Source organism: Castor canadensis, chromosome 9 (genome assembly GCF_047511655.1).
Source record: "Castor canadensis chromosome 9, mCasCan1.hap1v2, whole genome shotgun sequence".
NCBI classification, from domain to species: domain Eukaryota; kingdom Metazoa; phylum Chordata; class Mammalia; order Rodentia; family Castoridae; genus Castor; species Castor canadensis.
Genome location: NC_133394.1, coordinates 13773804 through 13794397, shown reverse-complemented (window position 1 = coordinate 13794397; position 20594 = coordinate 13773804). Strand labels below are relative to the sequence as shown.

The following is a 20594-nucleotide window of genomic DNA, read 5'->3' as shown; positions in this document are numbered from 1 at the left end:
TTTTTCCCCGACTTGATTTTACTTTTGTATTTATCTGAAACAAAAATGTTTTGAAAGCGTTTGGCTTCCTGATTTTGTTTGTTTAGAACCTAAAGAACGATGGGAACTCTACTGGCCTTCCTTTATCTAGAAAGGTTCTTAAGTCACTCAACCCAGCAGTCTATAGAAATGTGGAATATGAAATTTGGCTGAAATCTAAACAAGGTGAGTTGAAAAGCTGCACTTGCCATAGAAGTTGCTTTGTGGCAGTTGAAATAATGAAGTAAATTTTGTATCGTGCTAATTTTTTTCACAGCTCAACAAAAACGTGATTATTCTATTGCTGCTGGCTTACAGTATGAAGTTGGAGATAAATGCCAAGTAAGTGATCTGTAGTAAAAGAACAGAGGACTAATGTAACCAAGAGAGCATTTCAATGCTTTGTTAATTTGGATTTCAGTATGTATTTATCCTGTGTATGTTTCAATAGGTTATAAGGATTTAGCTTTTTGAATCATCCAGATATTAAAAATAATATGTATCTAAACCATGACATCCTATCACATAGTCTTTAAAAATAGTTCAGCCTTTTGTATTACTTTGCTTCAAAGAGGTAACCTGTTAGATATTTAGGTACTTCCATGACAGCTGGCAGATAATTTACTGAAATTCATTGAAATGGATATGAATTTTTAAAACTTGTTATGAAAGTCTTCAGTAGAAGATTTTGAGGCATGCATAGTGTTTTTTCTCTTGGGCTGAGGAAAAGATAGTGAACCATAAGAGTAGAGCACTACAACTTGAACCACTCTATTACACCCGCGATAGCTGTTTTTTAACCTGGGGGTGATTTTGCTTTCTTCCCTCCAGGGTACATTTAATAGTGTCTGAGTTGAGACTGGGAAGGTGCTCCTGACATCTAGTGCTGCTGACAAAGAAATGGCCAAACACCCTACAATAGATAGGACAGCCTCCTCCCCAACAAAGAGGAGGAGGAGCGCAAAGTTGCAATAATGCTAAGGCTGGAGAAACTCTGTGTAACATAATTACAAAGTTCCTTTTCTTTATGGAAGATACTACTATTTGAAAAACAGTATTGCCTTTTTTAAAACTAAAACAGTCATTAACAAACATTTCTTCTTGATTTCTGGGGGGAACACTTATAATAAATTGGTTTATCTGAAAAGTATCTGATCAACTAGGATTATATCTGAGACATCGTGTAGACTTTACCTTAAGAGCTTTCAGAAGTATTCTGCTTCTGGTGTATTTGAAAGGTAAAGAAGAGGGAGCTATGACTCATTGATGCTTGCTTCTAATTGTAGACTGCAGTTGTGGAAGCTTTTAGTACACTGATTTGTAAAACTTGAAAGAGAACAAAAGAGAAGAGTAAATCCATAGCTTAGAGACTTCCACTAACTCCCTTAAAGAGGGCAAAGTAGATGTTTAAAAAAGTAGATGGTAAAGCAGATTCTTATTTTATTTAGTTTTTCTCTTTTTAGAGTCTTTCTTCTTCTGTTTAAGCATTTTATTCGGATAAAATTTAATTGAAATCTTAAACTGAGATGACTCAGATGACTTTGTTCATTCAGGTGTATAAGGATGTAGTTTAAACTTTTGACAAAAATAAACTTCAGAAGAATCTTTCATTCAAAACTCAGGTATGCAGAGTGTCTTGTGATTATAAGGAATGAAATATCAGCTTGAGGACTTTGATGTTATTAATAAAAGTCGCCTAAGCAGTGCTGCATATACTCTGCTTTCTTGTGCTGTGTTTGGCTGATGCACAGGTCACCACAGTGTATGTAGTTTGACTGTAAGAAACTTTGAGGCTTCCTCTTCTCACAGTTGGTGCTACCAATGGAATGCTAGAGAACAGCTGACAGATTTATTTTAGGGAGGAAAAGCGATCATGATTATATATTTTTAGTATGATAAAAATGGGAAAATAATAGTGATTACAATAGTTGCTCTCATTTGTAGAGTTGACCCCTTTATAGATATCTTGCAGCTCTCATTTCATCTCCATTAGTTCTCCGATGTAGGGAATATTATAAGCTCCGTTTTGCATATGAGGAAACTGAAAGGAGATGAGTAACTTGGCTAAGCTCATACTACTGGTAAGTAGAAAAGCCAGGCCTGCGGGTTCTGAGTGGTTGTCTCTTATCTCTCATTTGGAGCTTTAATATTATGCTTCTGCTTCTTGAAATATTTAGAAAAGCAGTTTAGAAAAAATTGGAAAGGATAAACAAGTTTTTGTTTTAGGTAGAGGTAAGGAGGTCTTGGCAACTTAGGGAGACAGATTTTCTGGTATCCCTTTTTGAATTTGTTTTTCCTGATAAACATTTATTTTCTCTTTACTTGAAGACAGAAAAAAATTAAAAATTCATAAGTGCAAAGAGAGCAGGTGATTAATAAAAATTAATTTCTGGCCTTGTTGAACAGGTTAGGTTGGATCACAATGGAAAATTTTCTAATGCAGACATTCAAGGGGTTCATTCTGAGAATGGAGCAGTTTTGGTTGAAGAACTGGGAAAAAAGTATGTATTACCTTGGCTAAGGCATTCACTGCCTCTTCCATTTAACCTCTTACATTCATAAACATTTCTAAATTGCCTGTGTATTAAACTTCAATGAAAGGTAATACTCATGCATAAAAAATCTAACTTGATCAGATCTTGAGAAAAATGCTTTGAGTTTACAAATTGAGTATGTTGCATGCTGGCAAATTTTAAATAAAAAATACTTGCCTTATTGTTTACAGTTTAAAACGTATTAGTCTTCACAAAGGCAGTTACGGAAATTGACTAGGTTGTACGTTGGGAACTTCAGGGAGCAGGCACTGTATTCATTTCTACTTTCATTTAGTGCTGCATTGCATAGAGTTATTATTTAAGGAAAATTATATAGAGCACTTTTTGTTTCAGTTGCTGTTGCCCACGTTAGAGAAAAAGGTAGTAAGTCACACATTAAACTTCACTCAAAACTTTTAAGCATACATAAGGTGAAGCCAATATTACCAATACCCCAAGTTTAGCAACTCAGTATTTGGCAATTTTTTCTAATTTGTCCTTCCCTAATACTTTTTATCTATTTTTGTAAATGGGAATGACATTGGAATATCTGAAAGTTAATCCAGGCATCACACCGTTTCTCTGACACTTAGGTCTCTTAACAGGGAAAGGACTTCCCTTGCCACCTTAACTATAGTATAGTAACTGTTAGGTAGTAGAATAGCACATAACATTCATTCCATATTTATTTAGCCTTTTACTTAGATTATATTTAAGATCTTACAGGTTTCTGTTTTTTGAAGTTAGAAAACTGTTCTTGATTATGTCATTTTATTTGGTTAGAATTTGAATTGCTTGATGCTGTTCATACTTTAGTTCTGATTTCACTTGTTTTAATGCAACAAGTGAAAGTAGGAATTGTTATTTAAGTTGACATTAAAATATTTATGTAGTATGTTTATTTTAGTATTCTCTTTAAGAGGACTTTAAATTTTACAAGTCTTTCTGTTCTTTTTGAAGACATGCACCGAAGAACCTCAAACCACCTCCCCCAGAGAGCTGGAACACAGTGACAGGCAAGAAGATGAAAAAACCTTCCACTTCTGGACAAAATTTCCATTCTGGTAGGAACAGATCAAGTTGTTATTTCTTTGGGATAAGCATGGTGGTACTTGGTGTTGTTTATAATAGAAATATTACTATGTATTTTTGGTTTTGCCACAGACATGGATTACAGAGGGCCAAAGAATCCAAGCAAGCCAATAAAAGCCCCGTCAGCACTACCTCCTCGACTGCAGCATCCTTCAGGAGTAAGACAACATGCATTCTCTAGTCATTCTTCAGGGTCCCAGTCTCAGAAATCCTCCAACGAGCACAAAAACCTTAGCAGAACACCCTCACAGACTATAAGGTAACCCTCCTCAATGCTAGAGAAGTGGAAATCAAGGGAGAGGTGTTTATTGTATTTGTAACATTATATGCATTTTTTTCCTAATCCACTCTTGATGAGTAGTTTTATAGCCCTTTGATGGAGCTTCCTTCGAGAGAGTGAGTCTTAAGTAGAATTCCCATCTTTACGCCCTACTAGCTCCTGTGGGTGCTGGAGCCTTTCTAGGATACTGCGACCAGTGCCTTCCCCATCTGCTCATGTGCTTGCCAATCTCTGGTCTTTAGTTCATTTATTTCTGGCATTTGGGGATTCCCCTTTCTTGGGAATGAGTGAACTTAACATTTTGATGTTAAAGATATCTTATTGCATCTTCAGGACAGAGGTTGTAGGTTCTTAGACCAAAATTTATCAGTAGTTTATTAGTTTTCTGGAGCTGTTGTAACAAAGTATCACAAAATGTTCTGGGGAAAACAATTTATTCTAGTAATTCTGGAGGCTAGAAGTCTGAAATCAAGTTGACTGGCAAGTTATTTGAAGGCTCTATGGGAGAATCTACTCTGTTCCTTTCTCCTACTTCTGGTTCTTGGGATTAAGATTCCTTGACTTGTTAGGTGTATTGCTTCAGTCTCATTGCATCATCATAATGTGCTCTCTTTATTGTTTGTCTTTTCTTTTAAAGATCTTATATTATCTTCAACTGTAATTATAGAAATTTCATGTCTTAACTGCTGTAGTCTGCTAAACGTGGTAGAATATTATTTGTATTGCTTTTAGTAGCTATAAACCATATACAGACAGCAAAGATGTTACTCTTCTTTGACTGGAATTGTATTGAGACGACAGCAGACTTAACCTGTGCAGTGAATTTCCAGCATGGCACATTTTCATATTTGTTTTTCAGCTTTCCATGTGCCTTGGTGGTGTCATCAACAAGTGGGAGGGGACTTTTCACTGTTGCCCTTTACTTAAAACAGAAAATTCGAATGCATGTGAGACCTGAACCTGAACTACTAGCTTTCCCTTGCTTTTGAGAGTGAATACTTATAACAGTATTGGAGTATGGTTCAAAGGATACATGTAATGCTTACACTTGAGCCTCAGATGGGAAAGAAATACATTATTTCTCTATTACTTGGAAGTGAGCTGTTTCTTTTTTTCTCCCTTATTTCTAAGTTTGTCTTCTTAATTTTGTAACGTAGCCTAATTCCGTAGGAGTTTCCATCTGCTAAATGTTTACCAACCAGGCTGCAGCAAGTGGTCAGTGTCACAGGGTAGCTAAATTAGTCAAATACATGCATTGAAGCATAACAGATAGGTACATTTAGGTTCTCATACATTTGTGTTCTAACAAGAATGTCTTATTGACAGAAAACCTGATCGTGAGCGAGTTGAAGATCTTGACCACCTGAATCGAGAATGTCATTACTTTGGCCTCTCCCCAGAAGAGCGCAGAGAGAAGCAAGCTATTGAAGAGTCTCGTCTGCTCTATGAGATTCAACACAGAGATGAGCAGGCTTTCCCTGCCCTTTCTGTATGTATAAACAGAGAATTTAAATGTTAATGTTTGGAAGTGTTTTGTTTAATTTTTTTTTTTTGTGGTACTAGAGTTTAGGGTCTCACACTTTTTAGGCAGGCACTCTTACCACTTGAGCCACTATGGCAGCCCTTTTTTGTGTTGGATATTTCTAAGATAGGGTCACGTGAAACTGTTTGCTGGGACTGGGTTTGAACCACAGTCCTTCTGATCTTTGCCCACCTGGCTAAAAGTTTTTCTTAATGCAGTTTCTATATTAGACCTTACTTTCTGATGGTGAGCTAATAATTTTTAAACTGAAAGTACCTTAAAAATCATGCAGAGCTGGGCTGTACATGGTGGCACACTCCTGTAAACCTAGTTGGGAGGCTGAGGCAGGAGGAGACCTTGTCCCATCTCAAAACAACAACAAAAACTTCAAACAAAAAGGATCATGTAGTTCTTTGTTCAGGGTTTAGAGATACTACTGCAAAGGTGGTGAGAGAGTTGAGGAAAGTAGAATGATGGTTTGCTCACTTGCAGTGTGTAGTATTTTTTTTCTGGTGGTGCTGGGGTTTGAACTCAGGATCTCACACGTGCTGAACAGACATTCCACCTCTTGAGCCACGCTCCTATCTCTTTTTCTTGGCTGGCCTTGGATTGTAATCCTCCTACCTACACCTCATTCATAGCCAGGATTATAGGTGTGCATAGGCATTCCTGACCTTGTTTTAGTATTTTCTTTTGAACCAAAACTTGTTACTTTGCTAACAGAAATAATGTGCAGTATAAAGTTTCCTTATTCAGGTAACTCTTTTCAAAATACAGTTATACGGTCAGGGAATTCACTTCACTATTAAACATACTAGGACCTGATCTGTACAGAAAGTCCTGTTTCAGAATGTTTATGGTTAGAGATAGTAGCACATGTACTTCTGTGGTTTTGTCCTCCCTCTGTATATCAGACGCTAGGCTGCAATGGATGCTTCTCTTAATGAAAGAAATGCTCTGCACCTTTAGGTTTCTTAACCTTCTCAGGGGAGCCAGAAGGTAAAGCCATTATCATATGTGAGCAGCGTTCACTGGCAGAACAGGGAAGGGGTAACTGATTCATTTTTGGTTCTAGGAACCCTGTGCCTATGTGTTTAAGTCTTGGTAAGTGGTTCTCAAAATGACGTAATGAGCGAGAAAGGTAATAATGGGTTAAACAAATGGGACTGTAATGGGAGGCTGCCCATTAAACCAGGAGAAACATTCATTCCTCATACGTTCAGTTTCTTCTGCTGTAGAGTTCCTTAGAGGTCTGAGGAGAGGTGCTCACTTGGAAGGGCTTATGTGCAATAGCTGTTCTAATTGATCAGTTGTTTGCGCTTAGGAACTAGAAGAAGTGCCGAAACCCATCATGTGAGCAGGCAGTTGTCCGTGTGCTAAGTCTTTCCTGTTGGATGTGTTATTTTTCCATAACTTTTGTGTAATAGGCACCTACAAATCATTCACTCAATCCTTTTTGCCTGTGCTCGCTTTGGCAGCACATATACTAAAATTGGAATGATACAGAGAAGACTAGCATGGCCCCTGCGCAAGGATGACACACAAATTCGTGAAGCGTTAAAAAAAGAAACAAAAACCTTTTTGCCTTTTTATATCAGTGAATGGTAAAAGTATAGCTACTGTGACATGGACACAGATTGTGAAATTTTTTTGTTAAAATAAGGTTTTCATACTCATCATTTTTAGAGTTAGTAAGTTTGATTCAGTATTAGCTTAACATTTATTTTCTAGAAAACTAAGAGAGGACTGAGATCTCTTCACTGTGTGAAACATTTACCAAGAGTGCTATAACAGGAACCGAGAGCCTTCAGTGATAATTCAGCTTAAAAATCTGTCTTATTCCAGCCCCGTTGTTTCACTAGTTAGAATATTGGATCTCATGTGATTTGCTGTCAGTAACACTTCAGTGATAAGAGTGCTGGTGAACTATATCTGCTGATTTGCCCTTAGATTTTTTTTTTTTCTCTCTACAAAGTACTGTACCTCTTCAACAGCTTTTTTAGAAGGTTGGTACATAGGATGTTACTGTTTGTGCAAAGAATGTAAGTTGCAAGATGAAGGTTTGGTTAGAGTGGTTTCTTGAAATGGGGATATGAAGTCTACTGAAGGTCTGATTGCCTAATACTTTGATTCATTAATCAGATTATTAATGTAGAACATATAATTAAATATGGACTCTAAATCCTATCATTTTTAGTTGCAGAAGTATAAAAGTATAGGGGTATGAATTTTGACATTCTTAGAAATATGAAGATTATAGAACTTTTGTTCATGTATCTGTGGGTAAATTTTAACAGTAAATGTTGGGTTTTGTTCATTTTAAAGAGCTCATCTGTCAGTCAGTCAGTTTCTCCGAGTAGCAACCCATGTGTTCAGAGAAAATCTTCACATGCAAGTGACAGGAAAGGAAGCAGGCGGAGAATGGATACAGAAGACCGGAAAGACAAAGGTATGTTATTTTTTTATGGAAAGCAGATGGTAGGAATCTAAGTCCCATTTCAGAGTAGTCCCCCCATATCCATGGTTGTCCTTTCTGTGCTTTTATACAAGTTTCAACTATGGTCTGGAAATAATTAAATGGAAAATTCCAGAAATAAACAGTTCTAAGTTTTAAATTAAATGCTGTTTGGAGTAGCATGATGAAATCTCATGTCAGCCTGCTGCTTCCTGTTCAGATGTGAATCATTCCTTTGGCCATTGTATCCATTTTGATGTACTGCCTGCTCATTAGTCTCTTAGTGCAGATGTCTTGGTATATGGCAGTGTTTGTGTTGTAGTAATGGCTCCAGTGTACAAGAGAAGTGATGCTAACCATTTGAATATTCCGAGGAGAAGCCATAGAGTGCCTCCTTTAAATGAAAAGGTGGAAGCGTAAGAGATTTGAGAGATCATACACACATAATTTTTACTACAGTATAATGTTATAATTGTTCTGTTTTACTATTATGATTAACCTCTAACTGTGCCTGCTTTATAAATATAGGAATGAATGTATAGGAAAAAGATGTAGTATGTATAAGACTAGACACTGTCTTCATTTTCAAGCATCACTTGGGGGTCTTGGAATGCATTCCCTATGGATAAGGAGGGTGGGACTACCATATTGGGGAAATAAACTTTTTAACGAATCTGACTGTTGGAGAGGTACATTGATGTCAGCAAGATTGTGTTAGATATTATTCTAAAAACTGCACATTTTCACTGACAGCATGATTCAAACAATACTTTTGGTTTTATCTTAATATTCTCTATTCAAACATGACTGGTGTTGATGCTGTTTTGTTTTTTTGATCTTGGTCTGTTATAGACTCTATCCACGGACATGCTCATTTGGATAAAAAACCTGAGCCAACCACACTGGAGGTAAAGGCTTTAAATCTAATTGCATCTTTTTTTTTTTTTAACACTGTGATAGTACAGCATAAAGAAGTGAAAGGAGAATATGGAAGTGATTTCTACATTTTGTAATTGTGCTAGTGAAGTGGAAAAGCAGAGGCACAGTGATGGAACATGAGCAGCCACTCACAAAGTACCTTTTCAGGGTACCCCAGGATGCCCTTTGGTAAAGTAGCACTTACTCTGTATCACTCTGTAGAGTAGATGGAGAAGACTGCATTGTTGGAAGCCATGTCCCAAGTAAAAACTGCCCAGTAGTCTGATAGGATAATAATGTGCAGGCAAAACTAACTTACTGATTGAAGACCAGATACATTTAGAAAAACTTAATCTAGTACATTGCATATAGGGTGAATTACAAAGGCAGCTGTAGTTATCCCAGAATGGGGGTCTTTGAAATACAAAATTAAAATTTTCTTTGTTTCCTTTCTCAGAGTGTTAGCGATGATAAATGTGTTAGAGTTTCATCACCATCTAAGTTAAAGAAGTTAGAGTGTCCATCTCCTGCAGAACAAGTAAGTTGTTGCCTTTGACATGGAGTGCTCCATTCTCTGACTTTTTTCTCTCTCTCTGTGATCATTTGAAAACACAACATCATTTGAGAACTGGGAAAATCACAGTTTGGGTTTCACTTAGGGTTTTTCTGTACTTTACTGGTTACTTAGTCTAGAATGTCATTAGCATTTATGGAATGTTAAAACTCTTTTCTGACTATTTTATGAATTGATTTTGAGTAAGTTTATATTTGTTGCCTTATGTTACCTTTGTGATGGGTTAGCTTGAAAATTAGAGTTTTGAAAGGAAACTGAGTTTCTATTTTATTTTAAAACTTTCTAAGAGTTGCCTGTACCATTAACAGTTGTTTCATACGTGTTTAAAAAAAGTAGTACCACCAGTTTACAAATTAAAATGAAGGAATTTGAGTTCTAGCAGACATTTTTGGTTCACGATCTAATATAAGAGTAGAAAAAGTTAACTGTTTAATGCCTTTCAGTCAGCATCCTTTGTATTATTAAAAAGGCATAAAATTAAACGGTATATATTTGTGAGAATCTTTTCTAAATAATTCAGGAATGTTAAGATAATTCCAGTGATTTCTTTCACTTGTCTCAAAATTGTGTTGATTCCAGCACTGCCAGTGACATGTGATTTGTGGTAGGCAGCCTTTGGTTAGCAGTAAATTTGTTTGCATTTTATTTTTTGTTTGTAATACCAAAAGGACCATTTACATAAAAGGCAGACAACTCACGGTGCATGTGTTGAGTCTAAGTCATATCTCCTTTTGTCTTTTTCTATCTTCCCTCATTTTGAAGAAGCCAGCAGAACATGTGTCTTTGTCAAATCCACCTCCCCTCCTAGTTTCTCCAGAGGTACATCTAACTCCTGTGGTGCCTTCTTTACCAGCCACTGTGCCAGCCTGGCCAAGTGAACCTACAACTTTTGGACCAACAGGTTAGAGAAAAATTTAGAAAATCCTAACATTAACCAATGACAGGCCTTTCAAGAGACTACAAATTTTTTATTTAAGAGCTTGGCTATGGAGAGGGTTAGATGCGTGGAGCCTCATGTAGCCTTCTGTGATCCTCTGCTTTGCTCTGCTTCAGTGTTGGGAGGACTGAGTTGTTGTGGGTACTGTTCTAGTGCATGCTTGAGCTGGATACTTCCACTGCTGACTTGTGGCTCAGCACTGACTGGCACCACAGCTTGATTCTTGTGCCATGTGGTCCCCACTTGGACGCTTTGTAGGGCCCGTGTCTCATACATGTTTGTGAGAGCTAGAATTAGAAGACATTGACTTAGCTTGTTTCTTGGGCTTATTTCTTGTCTGTCCTGGAGGATCCTGGACTAGGGTTTGAACTCGGGTTCACACTGGTAGAGCCAGGCACTCTACTGCATGAGCCACACCTCGGTCCAGAAGTTTTTAGATTGCTGAACTGCGCATCATTTTGTCAGGTGCATTAGCATTGTTTTCTTTATGGCATAATATGTACTTGTATTTCTATAGAAGAATTATTTCACCTTTTTGTAGTCTTTGATTCTTTTCCTTCTCATTGTAGGTGTCCCTGCCCAAATTCCTGTTTTGTCTGTGACCCAGACTCTGACCACTGGACCTGATTCTGCTGTGTCCCAAGCTCATTTGACACCCTCTCCAGTTCCTGTTTCGATACAGGCAGTTAACCAACCCTTGATGCCTTTGCCTCAGACATTGAGCCTTTACCAAGACCCTCTCTATCCTGGGTTTCCTTGTAATGAAAAGGGAGATCGAGCCATTGCCCCACCTTATTCACTGTGTCAAACTGGTGAGGACTTGCCTAAAGGTGAGATTTTTTTCAAGTTCAGGTTTTTATTTCTTCCAAGTATAAACTGACTTACTGAGAACTGGAAAGATATAAGGAGAGGCTAGAGATCTGGTTTTTGGTAAGCCACAGGTAGAACTTACAGCAGAGGTTTGGCTATACATTCTTGGGCATTTGATCACTTGCTCCTGTTTCATCTTGATTTTACTAGAAAATGTATTTTTTTAATGTGCTTCTTAGCTCTCTCCTGTGTCATTTTTGCATAAACAATTTTGAAACCATTTTTAAAATTTATCTTAGTTTTTCAGATAGGGTCTTGCTATATAAGTCCAGGCTGGCTTTGAACTTGGTGATCTTCTGAGTACTGGGATTATAGGTGTGTACCACAACTGGCTTGGTTTATGTTGATCTTACCATTCTCCCCATTTTTATTTTACAGTTTTTTAAAGTATCACAGAAAAGTTGAAAAAAATACCATGAGCCCCTGAGTTTCCTTCTCCCAGATTTAGTTTTAATCAGATAAAGTCAATTTAAACCATTTTGTGATTCAGATGTTAATGGAGAGAAAAGAATATTGAACCTGGTATTACCCTCTAATGACAGCCTAGTTTTTGGTTGTATCACAGTTTTTGTGTTATACATCAGCTGGTTAGAGAAAACAGTTCTTTCTGTTAGGCAAAATTGTCTTTAGAACTGTGTATTGATTATGATGAAGAAGTGTTTTGTGAATGTATAGTTTTAGTGAATGATTGTTTTATTTTCAGATAAGAATATTCTTCGATTCTTCTTCAATCTTGGTGTGAAGGTATTTACATTTTATCATTTTAAAGTTACTTTCTTAATACTGTTTTAAGTTATTACTATTTAAATAGTGTTAACTCTTACCAGTGAGTAACCTGAGGTTTACTAAATCTCATTTTAAGAACCCACATTTTCAGTGCTGTATAGCATGTACAAAAACTGTACTGTAAAAGCTTTTGCTTGCTTTTCCTCTTAATTGATCATTTGAGACCTGCAAATATACTCAAGAACTAATCACGTTCTGGGGTGGCTCATGGAGATAACCCTCACTGGGAAAGTAGATGAAATATGGGGATGCTTCAACTCTTTTTAGGTGTGTAACCTTGGAAAAGTGCTTGGCTGCTTCTGTGGGTTCTTGGCACTCAGAATATGAAATGAAGTGTCTTATCTTGCTCTAGTGAACAGTTTCAGAAGTCCATGTTGTGTATTATTTGCCTAGTTTTATATTGACCTGGCTTCATCGATTTGGTTAATTAACCAACTGGCTGACTGTATTTTCTTCATACTTTGGTTTTTAGCTGAAGCTCTGCAAAGGAAAGATTTGGAGTATTTCATTTTCAGATTTACCTTTCAATTAGAGCTCTGACTTAATCCTTGTTAAGGAGAGACCTGGGTGCTCCTAGCATTGTTTAGAGCACGCTGTTGGTACTTCTGTTGTTGGAGACCAAGTTAACTGGCTGGTGTGAGGTCACACAGTGAGTTAGTGGGAGAGCCAGGATGATGTCTAGGTCTAGTTAAACTGCCAGTGATTGAGACACTGCCTCTGTGTCAGGACTGTGGTTTCAGGATAGGAGCAATGAATGGAGTCTTTAAGCAGTGACTTGATTTTGTATTTTCTTTTCATTTTGGGCATCATAATGAACTCATATTTGAATTATATGTTAACATGTTTTTTGCAGACATGAGAAACTTACCTTGAGCCTAATACGTTTACTATCTATCCAGCCTTTTTTATTTTCCCTCTGTTTATTTTACTGTTTTGTCTCTCTTTCAGGCATATAGCTGTCCCATGTGGGCTCCACATTCTTACCTGTACCCTCTGCACCAGGCCTACATGGCAGCCTGCAGGATGTACCCAAAGGTCCCTGTCCCTGTGTATCCTCATAATCCTTGGTTCCAAGAAGCTCCTTCTGCTCAGAATGAAAGTGATTGTACTTGTGCTGATGCACACTTCCCTATGCAGACTGAGGCCAGTGTGAATGGTCAGATGCCACAGGCAGAGATTGGACCGCCAGCATTTTCTTCAACTTTGGTTATCCCTCCATCTCAGGTGTCGGAAGGTCATGGGCAGTTGTCGTACCAGGCTGATCTTGAATCTGAGAACGCTGGGCAGCTTCTTCATGCTGAATATGAAGAGTCCCTAAGTGGAAAGAACATGTACCCACAACCATCCTTTGGACCTAATCCATTTTTGGGCCCAGTTCCCATTGCACCTCCTTTTTTCCCTCATGTTTGGTATGGGTACCCTTTTCAGGGATTCATAGAAAATCCTGTAATGAGGCAGAATATTGTTCTGCCCTCTGATGAAAAAGGAGAATTGGATCTGCCTCTGGAAAATCTGGATCTGTCTAAAGAATGTGCTTCAGTCTCAGCAGTAGATGAGTTTCCAGAAGCCAGAGGGGAAGGTGCACATTCTCTCCCTGAAGCAAGCCTGAGCAGCAAGCATGAAGGCCGAGTGGAGCAGTCGTCCCAGACACAAAAGGCAGATTTGGCCCTAGCTTCTGGCCCTCCTGGAGCCGAGGGAAAGGCTCACCTTCCCACTCAGATTCTAAACAGAGAGAGAGAAACTGTGCCTGTTGAACTTGAGCCTAAGAGGACCATTCAAAGTCTGAAAGAAAAACCAGAGAAATTGAAAGATCCTAAGACTGCTGCTAATATGGTCAGCCCTGGGGCCAACTCTGTAGATAGCAGAATGCAAAGACCAAAAGAAGAGAGTTCAGAAGATGAAAGTGAAGTGTCTAATATTCTGAGAAGTGGCAGATCCAAGCAGTTCTATAACCAAACTTATGGAGGCAGGAAGTACAAAAATGACTGGGGCTATTCTGGTAGGGGTGGATATCAACAAGTGAGAGGTGAGGAATCCTGGAAAGGGCAGCCAAGCAGGACCCGGGATGAAGGTTACCAGTACCACCGAAATGTCAGAGGACGCCCATACAGGGGAGACAGGAGGAGATCAGGGATGGGCGATGGCCATCGGGGACAGCACACTTGAGGTTGATGCTCGTCTTTTAGAGCAGAAGCCGTTTCTTAGGTGGAATTATTTCTGAAGGCTTTAAAAACAAAAAACAAAAACCATTAAAATAAAAACCCAAATTGGAACTATCTCCTCCCCTCCCCTTTTACCCTCATTCCCATTCTGGACAAGACATTGGACCTGAGTTCGAGGGGCAGGTGAATTTCTGGCATTGCCATTTTTCTTATTCAAAATCTTATTTAATTTATCGGGTGATTGCCCCCATGAAAAAGTAGAACATTAGTTTGTTAAAGTATTTTTTATAAACAGCTTAATATAAAACATAGATTTAGTGTTTGGTTTTTTTCCTTGTATAAGTTTGATTTCAAAATGTTAGAAATGTGTGCTTTATAGTGACAAGAAGATAAACCATTTGACATATTATAGATTCCAAAACATAACATTGCACCAAATAGAAATGTATATTTTATTATGCAATGCCTTAGTCATAAACTGGGCTCAAACAGTTCTCAGCCTAAAACACTGTTGTCTTTTAAAATGCTTCCAACCCAAAGGCCTTTCATCTCAATATCTGTCAAACTTGAATAATGTCTTCTCTTTAATATTACACAATAAGGCAGCCTATTAACCTGTGTCTTAGAAATGTTGTACATAGTTCTTTTAATATCATAGGGTATATTTTTGAATTTTGGTGAGTGTTTGTTGAACTTGAGATTGCATTCAAGAACAGATGTTTAAGAAATAGTAGGAAATCCAGTGAAATGGCCGTTTCCACCAAGAATTCTCAGCACTGGTGTAAATATCATGGTGCCTACTTGAGAGAAATGTAGATGCTATGCATTTTGAGAATAATCTGCATCTGTTAAACTGCAGAGGTTTTTTAATGCCACTTTGACACTAATGCACTGACAGATTCTAAATATTTTGTGAGAAGAAATGTTAAAAAATTTTTAGATTGACAGGTTTCTATAGAGAGTTTTTTTTTTTCCTCGCACCGTTGGTTATGTTTATCACTTTACATTTTTGCATGGTCAACTTGTCATGGCTGGAATTTTTGTACAGAAAAAAGACGATTGTGACTTGTAGTTATTTTTTAGATGCTGCTGCTAGATGATGATTTTGCTTTGTGTTTGACAGCTTGTTACTGTTAGGTAACATAGCTGGTCTGTTTCCTTCCAGTTTTTGCAGTATTCACTAGAGGTTCTCTTTGCATGTTGCACTCTGTTTTCATTTGGAGCTTGGGCTCTGTATTAACACAGTATTCATTTATCTGTGTTATTTTGTAAAAGTAATTGTAGCTTGGTGTTTATTTGTACATACCAATGTGAAAAATCTACCCCCCTTTTTATGTTGAGATTACCTTTTGATCAGGAAGTTTGAGTGCTATGCAAATAATAGTGATTTTTCTTTGCATGTCATGTAATATACCTATCCAAAAATAGTTGTGGTGGCTTTTTTTTTTTTTTTAAATTCTTTAAAAACAAATATAATTCACTTGAACTTGACAAACTGAAGCAGATGAGTTTTTCTGGGATCTCTGATAACTTGTAGGAATGCTTGGTTGTTAGCTAGGCTCAGTGAATCTCCACTGTACTGTAATAATGGTTATTTACCTCTGTGCTGTTTTAATTACCTAATGTCTGTGTAACTGCTGATTTGATTAGTGATTAGCATTTAGATATTTTGTAACATAGAATTTTAGAGAGCACTTTGAAAGATAACATTTTATTATGATGGTGCTAGGTAAAAATTCTTAAAGACTGGGATGGTTGTGTGGCAAAGAAAAAATTCTTGGGAGAACCTGTTGAAAGGAATTTCTGTTGTCACCTTCTAAGCTAGAATAGTTGTTGAGGGTACTACTTAAGCCAGTTTTTTTCTTAATATCAATGGCTGAATTATGGATTAAGAAGTTTAGAGGGTCCTTTTATTTTCAGGCCATGCTTTTTTTTTTTTTTTTTTAATGTAGGATTAGCTTACCTGATCATTTTTATTATGACACATTTTGGTAAAAATACCACATTAGAAGTTTCATACAAGTTTGATCTCAGGAGTCCAAAAGAAATTGCTGTTTCCATTGTCCTTTATTTTATTGACTGTGGTTTGATCTGTTTCTGGAAATGTTTAAAAATTGGATAGGAGAGAACACTGCTTATTTCTTTATTGTCACTCTGTCTTACCTCAATTAACAGAATACTTTGTAGCTCCTGAGGACCTGCTTCCTGTTTCCTCTATGTGACTTCCTGGAAATGATGGGAAACAGTGGTGAAAGAGAATTCCAGAGGATGGTACTTTTCTCAGTGACCTCTGGAATAAAAGTACTCTTAATGGTTTTTAAATTACCAGTCTTTGCATGAAGGTCAGTTTGTTTGTTTGTTTTCCTTTAGGTTTTAAATGTATTCATCCAGGGGATTTTGCCTTATGCTGAGGTCAAACTAGGGCCAAACAAGCTTTTGTCCTCCTTAATATTAACTGTATATCATACTGTATGCTGACATGAGATGTAATATAACTAGGCACTATACCACTTGAGCCACACCTCCAGCCATGAGACATATTTCTATTTAAGGGAAAAGAAGTAAAAAGGATAAAACTGAGAATCATTTGTATGTAGATTTGGAAAATATGAAACCACCATATTTTGAAGAACAAATGTTTAGACTGACCAAAGCTCACCTGCTTTAGTTAGGTGCTTTTGCTGAATTGAGTCCAGCCCCCTTTCCTTTAAGTACTGTGTGTGTCTCAGTTCATTTCTTCTCAAATGCATCTTCAGTCCTTGCCCCATGTGCTCCTTGGCAGCTGCTGTCAGCTGTGTAGTCCTCATGTTGTTTGCCGATAAACCACAAGTCCATTTTTATGGCAGGCCTAAACTCAGACTTTGCCCCCATCTAACAGGAGTATGTTTCCACAAACATGCTGAGACAGCTTATTTGATGCAAACTGTCTTCTTACAGCGTTTCCTTTGTGACTCAAGGGTGAATTAAAATGCCTGTGAACTGCAAACTTGCTTATGACTGACTTGGTGCAATAAGTTCCTTTCTAGCCATTTCTGGTTTAGAAAATATTCAGCCATCCTAGAAACTAGCAATATTTATTTTACCTTCAGTTTTAGGTGAGGTAAACTTTTTTTGTCTTTCACTTATGGGTACTAAGCAAGGTCCATTCTAGTGTAGCCAAAGAGAATGCAGATTTGGCCACACATTTTCTGTTTACTGTATTTTGCTCCCTATTTTATGTGTAAATGCTGTTGTTTTTGTTTTAAATCTCGATAATGGCTTACTTCCAGTATATCAGTTTCAAAGAACTAAGGTTTTGCCACTAGTGTCAGCCATTTACTCTCCCACTAATTGGGATTTCTTTTTTTTTTTTAAATTCTTTTTCCCCCCTGAAATACAAGTTTTAGAAAAATTCTTTTAAGAGGGGTGGGTGCATGTCTTAATGCTGGGAAGCAGCAACTTTGGGGTTGAATTTACTTGAATGGATTAAAAATTGCATTGTTACAGAGCTAGAAAAAAATTTATGTATGGAAAAATACTAGCCTTACACTGAGTACAAATAATACTTACAAGCATGTGAAGATGTGATAATTTGTGATGTTACTTGTAAAAAAAAAAAAGTATACATATCTTTTGAAGTGTTGAAAGGAAAATAGTACTTTATATTCTTTATCATATCACTTTTTGTAAGTGTTGAATATATTCCTGTTTATTTTTCTATGTTCTGTTTTGTCGCCTTAAGAAGTGTTTCAAACATAATCTGAATGTATAAAATAAGAGTAAATGCCCTACATGGTGTGATGCTGCATTATATATAAAACTGTGTGCATATATTAAATTCTGTCTCTTGATTCTGCTTGGTTTTTTGGTTCCAGGTTAACCAAGTAATAAGCAGAGAAACGTTAAGAGGAATCTTAGTAAACTTCAAAATAAGAGATGGTTTCCCTGGTGTTTTTCCAGCCAGAAGACAGTTCACAACTAAGAACCATGTGAATTTTATAATAAAGCCTATGGGACAAATAGGAAGTTACTTTCCCTGTTTTATAATCAAACTGAGTGGTGGCTTTTGGACTTGAACCTATTCCAAGTGGCTTTATAGCTAGTATATTTTCAGCAGTTCCCAAGGTGAGAAGTCATTGCTTGCTTAACACAATGTGAACGTTTGTAGAACTAGAGCAAACCTCAGTGCAAGCATTTGATGAGAAACTGGCTTAGTCACAGCGGGAGAGGATGTTCCAGTCAGTGTTGGACAGTTGTGTGGGTCTTTGGAGACTGCTTAGTGGTTTTACCACACAGGGCTGGCAGAGAAGCCAGAGGGGAAGTAAAATGTGTCTAGCTGGTTGCAGCCCTTGCAAAATAGGTTGTTTCAGAAGTTGGAATAAAAGGTGAAATGGTAAAATCAGTGGTCCTCAAGAAATGTCTGATACAGGGTTATTATATATTTCTCTAAGTGCCTTTCACTTGCACTTTCATGCTTTGGGGAACAGTATGAAAATGTAAGTAAGTAGAAGGTTAGTAATGGCTTTCCTCCACAGACCTGTACATGTGAATTTATAGGCTTTTCTGAAAGTGAGCTGTGGATGCCTAAGAATAGGTCAGTAGTTTTAAGTGTTCTAACAGAAACTGAAGACTTTCTATAAATATGCTAGAGCTTTTTTAGATGGATCCTGAGTTCATTAGAGAAATTGGGCTTCAGTCAATCCTTTTTCAATACATAAAAATCCTGATTACATTTTACTTTTTCACATTTAGAAAGAAATTTTTAAAAAGGTGAATGCCAAAGATGAAGAGAGCAGTTCTTGTAAGTTCCTATCCCTTTGACTATTCTGCCTAACAAAACTGGTAGGCAATTTTTCTTTAAAGTAAGAACCTTAGCTTTGGACTAACCACTGTTGGAGTGGACACTAGTTTACCTAAGGGTGTACCTGTTACTGCTGCATGTTCTATGTAACTTTCTAAAGTAGGAGTTAGTAAAAACATTTAAGTCCTTAATGATTTTAAAAGGTATTTTTATAAATGGAGACAAAAATCTAGAAGCACCAACATGAAGTTATACTTTGGGCTGTGCTCCATGAATGGGGGTCAATTTTGTGTGTGTGTGAGAGACTGGAGTTTGAACTGAGGTCTTTATACTTGCACAGACATCCCTGTGAAAGGTCAAAAATGGTAATGTTAAGAACTTTATAGACAAGCCTCTAGGTGAGCAAAATAAGTATTAACTGCTTGATGATCTGTCGTTTGAAAGTTGGTTCATGCAAAACACTTGTTTTATTTTTCCCTATTTTACCAAGTTGTCTTCCCTAAAATTAATCTTGATCATTCCTCCTTATATTTTAATATTTTGTGTATCTCCACATAAATGGAAATGTATCTAACATTTTTGCTTGCGCTGGCCTGGACTGCAATCCTATTTATACCTCCCAGGTAGCTGAGATGACAAATACCTTACCACCACACCAAACGTAACGATTGAGATGGGATATTGATAACTTTTTGCACAGGCTGGTTGTGAACTGTGGTTCTCCCTCTCTCTTCTTTTTGGATAGTACTGGGTTTTACCTGCTAGGCAGGTGCTTTACCTTACCACACGAGGCACATCCCAGCCCTATCTCCACCTCCACCGTGCCTGGCTGTAACTTTTTTTAAAATTTAAATTTATAAAAATTTAAATATCTTAATCCTTACTACCAAATTTTCATTTGCATAAAAATACTACCTTCTGATTAATACATTCTGCAATCAGTAACAACTGGAGAGAATAAGTGTTTTCTTTAGGACTAGGAATCAGTAAATAAAGTTTGCCTTATTCAGAATATCAAAAATAGCCACAAATTTAACCTACCCTTAAAAATAGAACCACTTAGTGTAATTCCATTTACATACAACACAAACCATTTATATACTCTTTAAGTGCATTAAGAAAAAGCACCAAGAATAATGAACACTGGTAATCTCTGAGAGGGTAATATGGAAGATCATTTTTATTCCATATACTTCTGCATATTTGCATTTTCCAGAACAAACACGTATTGTAGATTACTGACATAAGTTTTTAGAAAACCTAACAGGGTCCAGATAAACCAATCTTTCTATTCAGTGCTTGCATGTCATTCAAGGCTTCTAGTCAAGAAGCTGTAATTTCCAGTTTTCCCATTTGCCTGCCCCGTTAATTTAGTCATAGTTTGCTCACTCACTCCATTTTAGTGCGTTAGTAAGGTTTAAATAATTTTCTCTGTACCCAGACTTACAACTGAGCATGTCAGGTACCAAGGGTTTGTATTGCTATCTCTTGCATTGTGCTGCCACGGAAGTGCTTTAGTCTTTGGCTGCCCATCAGAAAAACCTGCAGTCTAAAAAACACAGATAATAGGCACAAACTCGAAAGACTTTTGAGTCTAGTTTTAAGGGAAGAAACGCTTTTTCCTAAATCTCGATCAGTGACTATATACATGTATGTTTAAAAAATG

General features: G+C 37.2%; 1 protein-coding gene and 1 non-coding gene across 2 annotated transcripts in view; both read left to right on the top strand.

The window, feature by feature from the left end:
- Otud4 (OTU deubiquitinase 4) overlaps positions 1 to 17978 on the top strand; it is a 36049-nt gene extending 18071 nt beyond the window's left edge. The window contains exons 9-21 of the mRNA XM_020181343.2: positions 87 to 204; positions 296 to 360; positions 2425 to 2519; positions 3513 to 3616; positions 3717 to 3903; positions 5251 to 5413; positions 7772 to 7895; positions 8754 to 8809; positions 9277 to 9357; positions 10156 to 10294; positions 10900 to 11160; positions 11904 to 11944; positions 12935 to 17978. Coding sequence (XP_020036932.1) covers positions 87 to 204; positions 296 to 360; positions 2425 to 2519; positions 3513 to 3616; positions 3717 to 3903; positions 5251 to 5413; positions 7772 to 7895; positions 8754 to 8809; positions 9277 to 9357; positions 10156 to 10294; positions 10900 to 11160; positions 11904 to 11944; positions 12935 to 14152 — 2652 coding nt within the window. The 3' untranslated portion in view covers positions 14153 to 17978. The remainder of the gene's footprint in view (positions 1 to 86; positions 205 to 295; positions 361 to 2424; positions 2520 to 3512; positions 3617 to 3716; positions 3904 to 5250; positions 5414 to 7771; positions 7896 to 8753; positions 8810 to 9276; positions 9358 to 10155; positions 10295 to 10899; positions 11161 to 11903; positions 11945 to 12934) is intronic.
- Positions 6909 to 7015, top strand: LOC141411119 (U6 spliceosomal RNA). The gene has a single exon (XR_012435960.1). It is a non-coding gene; the product is annotated as a U6 spliceosomal RNA (small nuclear RNA).
- Positions 17979 to 20594: the final 2616 nt, after the last annotated feature.